The sequence below is a fragment of the Podarcis liolepis genome (genome assembly GCF_965112155.1).
Source record: "Podarcis liolepis genome assembly, chromosome: 13".
NCBI classification, from domain to species: domain Eukaryota; kingdom Metazoa; phylum Chordata; class Lepidosauria; order Squamata; family Lacertidae; genus Podarcis; species Podarcis liolepis.
Genome location: NC_139573.1, coordinates 10,585,505 through 10,598,093, shown reverse-complemented (window position 1 = coordinate 10,598,093; position 12,589 = coordinate 10,585,505). Strand labels below are relative to the sequence as shown.

The 12,589-nt window shown below is 44.2% G+C and overlaps 2 protein-coding genes across 2 annotated transcripts; both read right to left on the bottom strand.

Moving 5' to 3' along the window:
- Positions 1 to 2,391: 2,391 nt before the first annotated feature.
- On the bottom strand, positions 2,392 to 12,323 carry LOC310692605 (olfactory receptor 10G6-like; the record flags this gene model as incomplete). Its single annotated transcript, XM_083473548.1, has 2 exons — positions 2,392 to 3,047; positions 12,038 to 12,323. The coding sequence occupies 2 exons, from the start codon at positions 12,321 to 12,323 to the stop codon at positions 2,392 to 2,394; spliced, it is 942 nt and encodes a 313-aa protein (XP_083329674.1).
- Positions 8,394 to 9,353, bottom strand: LOC310692480 (olfactory receptor 10G6-like; the record flags this gene model as incomplete). The annotated part of the gene is made up of 1 exon (XM_083473426.1): positions 8,394 to 9,353. The coding sequence occupies one exon, from the start codon at positions 9,351 to 9,353 to the stop codon at positions 8,394 to 8,396; it is 960 nt and encodes a 319-aa protein (XP_083329552.1).
- Positions 12,324 to 12,589: the final 266 nt, after the last annotated feature.

Here is a 12,589-nt window from a genome sequence, read left to right as displayed (position 1 = left end):
GATTGGTGAAAATAACATGCAAAATAGTAGTGGCTGTTACATATTAGGGGTGATATGCTTTGTAGAGAGGTGTAAATTGAGGAAAACTGAATCCACAATGTTACAATAAATCCACATTAAGATGCTGGTGAATTTCTGGTGTTTCTATTTATTTAATAATAATAATTGGAAACTGATGTGGGAACATGGAACTCATACTTGAATAAGAAACTGAGATTGATGTTCTGGGTATGCAGTCAAAATGGTCTCCAGCCTCTTCAGCAGCCTCTGCTTTTGTAGCTGGAGTCTATCAGGGTCCTGCCCTCCCAGGCTCCGCCCACCATTTGACCTGACTCCATCCACCATTAGCTGCAGTCTCCAGTCCAACAGTACAATGGTGCTGATTGAGGGACGAACACTCCTTTTATCCCCAAGGAGGAGACCTGAGGGAAGTCCTCATGAAGACTCAGTCAGCTCCACCCCTGGGTGTGCCTGCCCCTAAGCCCACCTGCCATTGGCCAATCCACAGGTGGCCTGAATTCAAATTATCCAACTGCTGTGAGAGGCTGCTGCATCTCTCATCGGCTGGAAAAATGTGGCTGCAGCAAAGACCACAGAGGTGGGGCAGGGCCATGCCGCAATGCTATGCCATCATGGAAAGTAGGTGGAACTGTCCAATTGCTTTGAGTCAGTGGTGCCTCACTGGTAAAAATAAAATAAAATCCCTAGCTCTCCTGCCAGTTCTCCATGGTGGCAGGATCACCTGCCCGTTTATTTCACTTAGTGATTAGAGAAAGAACATCTAACATATCTCTATGTGATTGAGAATTATTTCAGCCTGAACGTCTCGCCATAAGTGTTTGAGCCAAAATCTATGTCAACACATGCTGAGACCATGATCTACAGGAATACAGAGAGCTGCCATATACTGTGTCAGACCATTGGCCCATCTGGCTAAGTATTGTCAACACTGACTGGCAGCTGTTCCCTGGAGTTTCAGGCAGCGAATCTTTCTCTATCCTACTAGGAGAAAAAGGGGTGGTGGCGGCTGGACCTTGGACCTTCTGTAGGCAAGGCAAATGTTCTGTGTATACCCCAAAGGCATCTGATTGGCTACTGTAAGAATAGGATGCTGAACTTAGATGAGTCTTTGTTCTGATCCAGCAAGGCTTATGTTCCTTGAGTGACAGGTTAGACTAACAACAACAACAACAACTCCTTCAGCCTACCTTTCCGGAGAACTATGGATTATATGAAGGTGGGGGTAGGTGTGGGGATTGGCTGAAAGGTGCTGCAGAAATAAATTCTAGCAGACACAATTCCACTCAGTCCTGCTTAGGTTAAATGAGTGGCACTCAGTTCCTGTTGAAATCAACAAGATAATAACTCATGAGTAACGGTGTCAGATTGATTTCAGTGGGACTGAGCTTAGACTAGATATAAACCAACTGTCAGGAGCTGCTGTATTTTGTGAGTATATATGTCTATTCCATGTATTCAACCAATGAGCTGCAGGGGCCAGCAAATAACTTTCTGGACTGGCTGCTCATTGGATCATCTTGAACCTGTTCTTCTTCAGCTCTGATATGTTTCTCCTTCAGTCCTGCTGGGTTTTCAGTTCTGGCCAATAGCCCGTCTCATAGCTCCTGGTTTCTGGCTGCTGAAGCCTGCCAAACCCCTGCCCAAAAACTCAGCCTTTCCACAAACAACATTGTTTGCAAATAATTGTTCCCCCGGAGAGTTCTTAACAAGAATCACAACTCAATGAGGGTTTGAGACCCATTGGCTCCCCTCACCTGGTTTAGCCAACCAGTTGAAGCTGTTTCCTGGGGTGTGGACTGTTGCATGCTGGCAGCTTCTAGGAACCACAGGTGAAAACTGAGTGCAGAGTGGGGGCCAAAAGTGGAGAAACTATCTTGAAGGAGCATGACATGTCCCCCACCAGAGGGACTACCACTCCCCTAACACTGCTGTTTATTGTATAGGAAAGCACAACTTCAGTTTGCCTTCAAATGCAAAGTGAATAGAAATTCTTCCCCATCTGTACTCTGTAGTAAATGAGTTTAGATCTGCAGCCTCGGACATTTATGTTGCAGTCTGGAAGGCAGCCATGGATAAGCAGCAGTCGCCTGGAGAAGGACTGTATAAATTGAGCTTTAAATGCATGCATGGAAACAGATGAGTGGTGCAAACAAATGAGAATTTGTGGTTACAGATCGTTACTCTTCATCTTGCAGGCACCAGGTTGCAAATGACAGAAAAAAGATAGTAGAGCTCAGGTGAGTATCCCATGCTCAAGAGCTGCTTGCAAACAGTGGAGATGTTCTTAACCATTGGAACGCAAGAGTAGGTTTTAGAAAAGCTCGTTTATTTTCTCTGATTTTCAATAAAACTAATTGCAATAACAAGAACTCAGTTAGTTAAGTGAGTGCTGTGTTTTCTACTGCACAATTTCTTCACGCCAACTTTCATCTCATTGTTCCTCAGAGTGTATATGAGAGGGTTTAAGAGAGGGGTCAATGCTGTGTAGAACACAGCAACAATACCATCAAGGGAGTCCTGAGATGGTGGACGCAGGTAGTTGTAAACCACAGGGACATAATATATAACCACCAAGGTGATATGGGCTGTACAGGTGGAGAAGGCACGTTGTCTCCCTGTGGCAGTGGGAATCCTCAGGATGGCAGAAATAATATACACGTAGGATGTCAGGATCAGGAGGGAGCAGGTGACAGCCACTACTTCAACGTCAACCGAAATCACCATCTCATTGATGGATGTGTCAGTACAGGCCAGCTTCAGCACAGCTGGGATGTCACAGAAGATGTAGTTCACCTGACTTCCTCGTCCATATGGCAAACGGAAGGTGAGGTAGGTCTCTACCACAGAGTGCAGGCAGCCTCCAAACCAGGCGCCAACAGAAAGACAGGTGCCCAGACGATGGTTCATGATGGTGCTGTAGTGGAGTGGCTTGCAGATGGCCAGAAAGCGATCAAAAGCCATCACAGTGTACAGCAAGCACTCTGAACAGCCCAGGGTGTGGAAGAAGAAGAGCTGGGTTGCACATTCTGTAAAGGAAATGTCCCCATTGCCCTTGAGCATCCAGGAAATCATCTTGGGTACCACCACTGAGCAGATCATCATATCTATGATTGACAGATGGCAGAGGAACCAGTACATAGGCTTGTGCAAACTAGGTTCCAGTGCAACCACCAAGAGGATCAAGCCGTTTCCAAAAAGAGACAATATATACATGAGGAAGAAGAAGGTGAGCAACAGGATCTTTAGCTCTTTGGGATATGTGAACCCCATAAGTTCAAAATGTTCAAGCACTGATGTTACATTTCCACACTCCATTCAGGCAATACTTTGCCAATCTACTGCCAATCACCTGTCTGCTTCAGATGCCACTATCCTAGCTCCCTATAACACCCTTTCCCCCCACTCCAGTAGTCCTTGAACAGAAACTGAAAGAACCAAAATGCTCAGTAAGACATTACTATTTCAGACACACAGGGATGTACCCAATCAAGTTCTACTCATACTATACCTCTTGAAATTCATTTACATTATTTTCAATATATCTGCTTTGAACATGACTAACATTGGATAAAACCTCTGGTATATAGGGAGGAGACAGCCATTTAACAGACCCCCAACACATTTTTTTCATTTTGTCCTTGAGAGCAAAATTAGCAGAAACATCCTGATTTTGAAACATAGGCTGTGAATGGGCTGTTGTTAGCTGGAATGCTCCTGTGATGATAGTTTACCCATCACTGTTCATTACATCATTTTATCCCCCTTCCTCTGGAGCAGCAGCTGATGGCTGATATATTGAACAGAGCAGAGGATCTTCAAGAGAAGTGCTGCCTTTTACTCTTCTTACTCCTACAAATGAAACAACTCAGTCTATCCAGATCTCACCTAACATATAGAAAAACAGATACAGTATGTGGGTTTCAGTGGAGTGGAAAGAAGGTCAGTTAGCTGAACATCTTTGGTGATAACCATCATGTGCATGAATCTAGAAAGCTTGTAACAAAATACAACCTGTATTATTTTATCAGTCATTAGTACCCAGTTGGCATACAAGATATCCCATCCTACTCATCCCCCTCCTCCTTAAAATAAAGGTTCCTTCAAATTCCCTTCATCAGCTTTTGGGTAAGAGATAGCTTTGTTGGCAATGAGTTATCAAAAATATTGGGCATATTCTTCTGATATAGTTGTCTGGGTTCAAAGCAAGCACCCACCTGATATAAATGGGAAGAAGAGCCTAGGCAATTGGCTTCCTCCTGAACACCTGTCCTCAGGTACTCATATTTATCCCCTACCTGCATTGCTTTCTTTTCCTTATCCCCACACTGCCATCTCATTTTGCATGTTGTGGGACATAAGCTTGTGTGGTATGGCATGATCTTGAGTTAATGATGATAGGAGCTGAAACCCCAGAAGTCCTTATTAAAGTGTTACTTCCTTTGGGGGAACGTCAAGGAACCATTCCATGATGCAACCCTTTGAATATTTATGCACATCACAATTATATTCATTTGAACACTTCTTGGGAGGGAAGATTGTTGACCCATCCATATTTGACTTTCCACATTATTGCTCAGCGGAAAGTGGAGGTAACAAGGAGTTTAACCCACAGTAAACATTGTCAACTTCAGCAGCAAAATATTATAGTTCAGTCCACAGTACTGTTCCATTCCCATTTGTTTTCCAACCTTGTTGACCAAAGCAGAGATGATTAGGGCATAAAATGAACCCCTTCCCTCAGCAGTGATTGAATTAATCAAAATTAAATAACTTATAACTAAGTACCAGTTTATGATAAGTACCTGTGAAAGACAGGGATGGCTTCAAATCTGAAGGATCCTTAGGCAACCATCTCTGCTGTTCTTCCCTCTATTGCTGGGCCTTTCCTCTCTTCCCCTTCTCCCTTCCATTGCTGTGTCCTCTTTGAATTGGCTCACAGTCGGCCCTAGTATAGCATTGCATTGTCATTATACTGGCCATATATATTGTGACACACCACCCCAATCTCCATGAGCAGTGTGAGATTCCAGTGGTTCCAGGTGCGCTTGACCCAGAATCTGTGTTTCCGATTGGACAATGAGGCACAGTGGAGACTGTAGTGTCTTTGTGATATTTGGTTTATTTACACATATAAACAACCTGAGTCTAGATGGAGAGAGTGTGGAGCATTCACATTGTAAGAGGGTTTCTTGCTTCTCCCATTGGTCTCAGAACAGAGAAACCAGCCCTGCTCTCGGTCTCTTTGTTTCAGCCTGTCTCAGTCAGCCCACAGGGTGCTCTTTGCCCCCTTCCTCTTCCTTGTCTCCACTAAAAGACTGTAAGGGATTTCCTCTCCCACCCACATCAGGCAGACTGAAATCCTAAACCCTTTTTTGGTCTCTGCCCACTAGCACACAGCTGGAGGAGGGACCCCACTCTTCTTTGTTGTCTGGCACTTAATGTCCTCACTCACTAGGGGCTGCTGGCCTCGCTTGCTTTGCTCACCTACCCTCCAACCCTTTTGCCATCCCGCTTCCCACCATCTCACCAACCCCTTGTCCCTTTAGAGCTCACCGAATCTCCTCCCTCTACAACACATCTGCCCCATCACCTATCTTCTCCAAGCTCACCCCAAATGCCTCCCCCTCTTCTCACAGCTCACCCCCAAACAGCTCCCCTAACAGCTTGCCACAGCACCCACTCTTTAAATAAAATAAAATAAAATAGGGAGGGGCTTCATAGAATGGTTTTTTGAAGCAGCTGCTCCCTCCGTTAGATGTTTCTGCAGCCATGTTTAATATAATTGGGAGTGGCACTGCACAGAGTGACTCGTGAAACGCTTCTCCCTTCTATTAATCCTTGCTGTAGCCATGTTTCACAGTGGGGAGGGGTACTTAGCCCCTACTTTCCTCCATTAAATGGCTCACCTGGGTGGCTGCCACCCTGCTGTCATTTGGTTGGCATAGGCAGCCACATAAACTAAAACGTGATGATAGCCTTGCATTTTTCTCTATATAGGAAAATCTCTCTCTCTCTCTTACTGATTTACCACTTTTAAAAATTTGGTTAGTGATATTTTGTATTGTATTTGATTTTTATTCTGTATACTGTTTTGAGGTGGTTGTCATCTTTGAGTTCTGTTTGGTATCCCATTTTTATTTATTTTCTATACACTTTGTATATTGATTTAAGATTCCTTTATGCTGTATTTGATTTTAATATTGTATATTGATTCAAGGTTTTATTTGTATTGTGTTTGATATGCATTTTATACAAGGTTTGGATATTCTATTGTTTGATATTTGGCCATACTTTGTACAATGTTCTGAAATTGCACTATTTTCTCTCATCTCTTTATGAGTCTCTTGAATAGAGAGCAAGTTAGATATTCCCCAAATAAGTAAATATAAAATATAAATATACATTTACATGCATATGTTAGTGACTCTCCAGACTGGGCCCAATCAATCAAACTTTTCAACCCAATTACCATATTTTTCGCCCTATAGGACGCACCGGCCCGTAGGAAGCACCTAGATTTTTTTTTTTTGGGGGGGGAAATAAAGGATTTTTTTTATTCCCCCCCCCAGGCACGGGGCTGGGGCGGGGGAAGTCCGAGCATCCCCCACCCCAGCCCCCAGAACAGGCAGATCTCCGCAAGCCGTTGGAGGCCAGTTCAAAGTCGCGCCGGGCTCCCACAGCTTGCGGTGAGCTGCACGAAGCCTGCTCTGGGAGCATGCGGGGCTGGGGGAGGGGAAGCCCAAGCTTCCCCCATCCCCAGCCTCCAGAATGGGTCCCAGAGCGATCCCGAAGCTGTGCGCAGCTTCGCGATTGCTCTGGGAGCTTGGGGAGGGGCTTCCCCCATCCCCAGCCCCCAGAACAGCCCGCCCCCAGCCTCCAAACCACGTTGGGAGACAGCGGGATGGCGCGCTGCGCCTCCCCTCTGTCCCCTGAGCTTGCGGGGCTGGCGGCAGGGAGAAACGGGCTTCTCCCGCCGCCAGCCTCCAAACCACATCGGGAAACAGCGGGATGGTGGCGTTCTGCCTCCCCGCTGTCCCCCGAGCTTGTGGGGCTGGTGGTGGGGCTCTCCTGAAGCCTGCATTTGCCCCACAGGACGCACACACATTTCCCCTTCATTTTTGGAGGGGAAAAAGTGCGTCCTATAGGGCGAAAAATACGGTAGTTTCAACATGAGAGAGTTAAACATATTCCACTGAAATCTGTGGGACATGAATGTCACTGTGGTTGGATCCAGGAGTGGTATATTGGAATGATTGACACAAAGATTTCAACATGGCAACACTCTAGGGCAATTCATTTGAGGAGACTAAAAGGAAGACAAGTGCCATTAAAATGAAGCATTCAATCATGAAATATGCTGGGGAAGAAATAGATGCTGTGATTCCTTTCACTTCAAGGGCAGAAGATACTTAGGAAGGAGCACCCTGCATCTTGTACAATTGAATCCTCCGGTTACCAGCTGAGAAACAGCATCAGCCTCTCCAGCTGTGATTCCCTAGTGACTTGCTTTCAAAGGCATTCTGCCTGTGATACTGGAGGCAATGAAACCATCATGGCTAGTAGCCACAAACAACCTTAAATTCACTCTATGATGGTGCCTATCACAACATTTTCTGTTGTGGTGGTTTTGAGTTGTTGTCTCAAAAGACAATGGAGTGGGAATTGTAGTCCAACAACTTATGGAGAATGCCCCATTGGTTACCCCTGCTTCACAGTTAGTATTTGAAAATAACCAGGTCCCAGTGGTTTACTCCACTGTAGCAGGTTTCCATTAGTTCCACTGCATCTATGCTCTCATTGACAACCAGGCACTCCAGCTGACACATTTTGGCTCAAAAGCTTTTAACATTAACTTATAAAGACCAACAGATTCTCTCTCTCTCTCTCTCTTAATGGCTCTGGCATGTATGTTTCCCCTTCAAATTTCATTGGTCTCTTTCAATAGCTGTTGTTGTTGTTGTTGTTAACAACAACAACAAAATTAAATTTATATACTGCCCATCATCCATAGATCTCAGGGCTATTATGTGCTATTGCACTTTGATTGCTTAGTTCTATCCAGCCACCTTTGGACCAGTCAGAAATATTTTCATCCTAATCACTTAGGGATGATTCATCCTGAACCAGAAGTTGCTTAGATCCTATTAGATTTTCCCCAGTTTCATCTTCTCACAATACAAAAAGCCAACAGATGAATAGTTTAGACAAAGAATATTTTTAGGTTTGAGATTTCTATTTACAACAGGTAAAAGGAGAGAATAGAGATCAGGGAAATGTTCCATGTTCAGATTATTTGTTGTCTCTAGCTATTCCTAAAATACCCATATCTACTTAACAGTTGGACTGCAAGGATTTCTCAATATATAATGTTTTCAAGAAGATGATCTCACATGGTTAAGGGAGTGCTGTGGTTTCCTACTGCACAATTTCTTCACACCAACTTTCATCTCATTGTTCCTCAGAGTGTATATGAGAGGGTTTAAGAATGGTGTCACCGCTGTGTAGAACACAGCAATGGTCCCATCAAGGGACTCCTGAGATGGTGGACGCAGGTAGTTGTAAACCACAGGGACATAGAATATCACCACCAAAGTGATATGGGCTGTGCAGGTGGAGAAGGCACGGTGTCTCCCTGTGGCAGTGGGAATCCTCAGGATGGCACAAATGATATACATGTAGGATGTGAGGATCAGGAGGAAGGAAACCAAAGACACAATCCCAATGTCAACAAAGGTCACCAGCTCATGGAAGGATGTGTCTCCACAGGCCAGCTTCAGCACAGCTGGGATGTCACAGAAGATGTAGTTCACCTGGTTCCCCCGTCCATATGGCAAATGGAAGGTGAGGTAGGTATGTACCATAGAGTGCAGGCAGCCTCCAAACCAGATGCCAATAGAGAAGTTGAAGCAAATCTGATGGTTCATGATGGTGCCGTAGTGGAGTGGTTTGCAGATGGCCAGAAAGCGATCAAAGGCCATCACGGTGTACAAGAAGCATTCTGTGCAGCCCAGGAAGTGAAAGAGGAAGAGCTGGGACACACAACCTGTGACGGAGATGACCCCATTGCCCTCTATCAACCAAAAAATCATCTTGGGCACCACCACTGAGCAGATCATCATATCCAACACAGACAGATGGCAGAGGAACCAGTACATAGGCTTGTGCAAATGAGGTTCCAGGGCTACCACCAGAAGGATCAAGCCATTTCCAGAAAGAGATAATATATACATGATGGAAAAGAAGGTGAGCAACGGAAACTTTAGCTCTTTGGGATATATGAATCCCACAAGTTCAAAATGTTCAAACACTGATGTTACATTTCCACACTCCATTTAGGCAGCACTCATCTTAGCAGAACAGAACGGATGGTGATAATGGTCACAAATTGAAGGAAAACCAAAGTCAGCATCTCTTGGTGGGATGTGTCAGCTCAGGCTAGTTTTCATCTATATCTTCCATCAGTGGGTGGGTGCAAATTTCAGTTATGTCTAACAACTCCTTTAATGTGCCAGTCTTTTATTGCCACATGATATAAATGGCAAGAGAGTCCTAATATGCTCTTGTATTATGCATCTACCCCTCTTGTTCTGATCACCCATCTTTATAATCTTCTTTTTGTTCCCTCTCTGCTCTCTTCTTATCTTGTGTCTCTTAGGTTACCAAGCCCTGGCCATTGGGGTGCTCTTGAGTTAATAACAGCTGAAACTCCAGAGGGCCTCATTAAAATGTTGATTCATTTGTGGGAACCATGGGAATCATTCCATAATGGAACCTTGTGTTTAGTTATGTGACTTACTAGGCAGCATAAGTGGTGATGGTGGATACATTATGTGGTTGGTATATGTAAGGTGTGATAGGTCATGTGTGTGTGTGTTTGTGTGTGTGTGAAACCACTCTTTACCCCCCTTCCCACTATGTCCCCTAATCCTAAGTTCCCGAGTTCAATGACTTGACCTAGCACCTGATGTTCAGCAAGCAGAAGAACTGTCCCATTGATCAGGCAAATGCACATGGCCAGGATTTTTATATTTATGCTAGATGTGGCCAATCCAGGCAGTACATTACTCAAATATATTTCACCAGAAGCCTGAGAACAAGCTGTGTTAATTATGAACCCCCAAATTTGGAATTTCCTCCAAACCTCCCAAAGAACAGAGTAAATAATACATCAAATTCGGGTACCTTATTAACAGTGCTTGAAATCCAACCTTGTTCAATTTACTCCTAATCTGGGCCAAAGTTTTGCAATTGTTTTGCAGAATTTGCAGTGCAAACTTGATGTTTTGCAGAGCCCCCAAAACTGAATAGCTGCAAAATGCTGTACATAAAACTTTGGCCCAATTTTGGAGTAAATCGGACAAAGTTGGATTTTGAGGTGTTAGCCACATGTTCTTATGTTCGTGTTCTATCTACCCCATTTCCAGTCCATGCTTTATTTTAACCCTTTATATCTTTTTCAAAACAGTTTATTAGAGAAAATTAGTATCTGAAAACATTACATAGTGCACTTCAGCAATACACTATGAATATAACATTGGCATCAATGCAAATATGTCTAATCCTGAGAACTATAATTTATGATGAACGAATCTTTATTTTTTTACTGAAGAAGTGTGACTCGAAATATTTACTAAAAATATCAATTTATTTTTTATTTGTTAGTATTAAGGTAACAGAAAAGCAAAATCTTATAAAATAAAATAGTTTTTCAACCCAAGAATGTGGATAGTCATCAGGGAGATGCTTATACAATCAAGGTAAGTAAAATTATACACATGGATATTAAACTAAAACATATTTCAGGAGGACCAAACTTCTTTCTTAGGGGCAGGTAAGGAATTGTGCAGAAAAGCAAAAGTTATTTCAACCACAAAACACCCTAGAACATGGCAGACATCCTGAGAAATTCAGAAGGGAATGCAAGGAGGCTTCTTCAAAGTACAGCCACATAGTTTTTTAAATATATCATTTAATTATTTTTGCTTTTCAATCCTACCTTTCAACCAAGGAGTTCAAGGTGAAGTACATTCTCTTCTTCTCCCCCTTTTATCCTCTCAACAACCCTGTGAGGTTGCTTAGGCTGAGAGATGGTGACTGAGCCAAGTCACCCAGTGAGCTTCATAGCTGACTGGGAACTTGAACCTGGTTTCCCAAGTGTTAGTCCAACACCCTAACCAATACATGACCCCACACCTTAAACTGAGCATAGACAACACTGGCAGTCACCCCAGGTCCCACAGAACTGGTTGGCTAAGTTCCAGCCTATTCCATCATTGTTTCAGCTCCTGCAACCAATTCATCACATGGTGAAGCCAATCCGACTTGAACTGGCATTCTAAAAAGCAGCTAAAAAGCTGTGTGAAGATGGGTGCTGTTTACTCTGCATTCCCACTCCACTTTTTCACCAGAGCGGTCTTCATCTCCTTGTTCCTAAGTGTGTAGATGAGCGGGTTCAGAAATGGGGTTATCGTGGTGTAGAACACGCACACCACAGCATCCATGGAGTCCTGAGAAGCTGGCCTCAGGTAGTGATAAACCACAGGTAGGTAATAAACACCCACCACAATGAGATGGGCTGTGCAGGTTGAGAAGGCCCATCGACGCCCTTCCCTGCTGCTGATCCTCAAAATAGCTGAAATGATGTAGACATAGGAGGTCAAGATAAGGAGGAAGCAGGTCATTGCTACAATGCCAATGTCAATCAACATCACCATCTGATTGAGCTCTGTGTCAGCACAAGTCAGCTTCAACACTGCAGGGATGTCACAGAAGATGTAATCAACGTACTTTCTCCACCCATATGGCAAATGGAAGGTGAGGGTTGTCTCCATGATTGAGTTCAGGCAGCCTCCAATCACCGTCCCCAAGGAGAGGCCAAGGCAGGCTTTCCAATTCATGATGTTGGTGTAATGGAGGGACTTACAAATGGCCAAGAAGCGATCATAAGCCATCAAGGTGTAAAGGAGACTTTCTGCACATCCAAGGAAGTTGAAGAAAAATAACTGAGAGATGCAACTTGTGAAGGAGATGACTTTTCCACCGGGGATAAATCCTGCAATCACTTTGGGAACGACGACAGAAGAGAAAGCCATGTCCAGGATGGACAGATGGCAGAGGAACCAGTACATGGGCTTGTGCAACTGGAGGTCAGAAGCCACCACCCAGAGAATGAGAGAATTTCCAGACAGGGTCAGCAGGAACATGAGCAAGAAGAAGAGAAACAAAGGGACCTTCAACTCTTGTGGGTATGGAAGCCCGGAGAGGACGAACTCTGTTGGTGCTGTTAAATTTGCACACTCCATTGGTAAGAGAGGCAGATTTAGGGGAGTGTGACTGGCTTGGTTGCACGGGACACGGAGCTTCAAGGGTGCTGTAGGGGGTGTTGCAACTATGCTTTAGAATGGAGTGTGAGAAATGGGGGGGGGGCTCTGAATTTTGGGGTTGCACAGGGCGCTGCTGAAATTTGAGGCCGCAAGATCTGCTGCTGTTCGTAAGATACTTTGTGGTAGGTGGGATCAAAAACTGGGGGAAATGACAGTGCACAATATTCAGAAATAATCCCAAACTA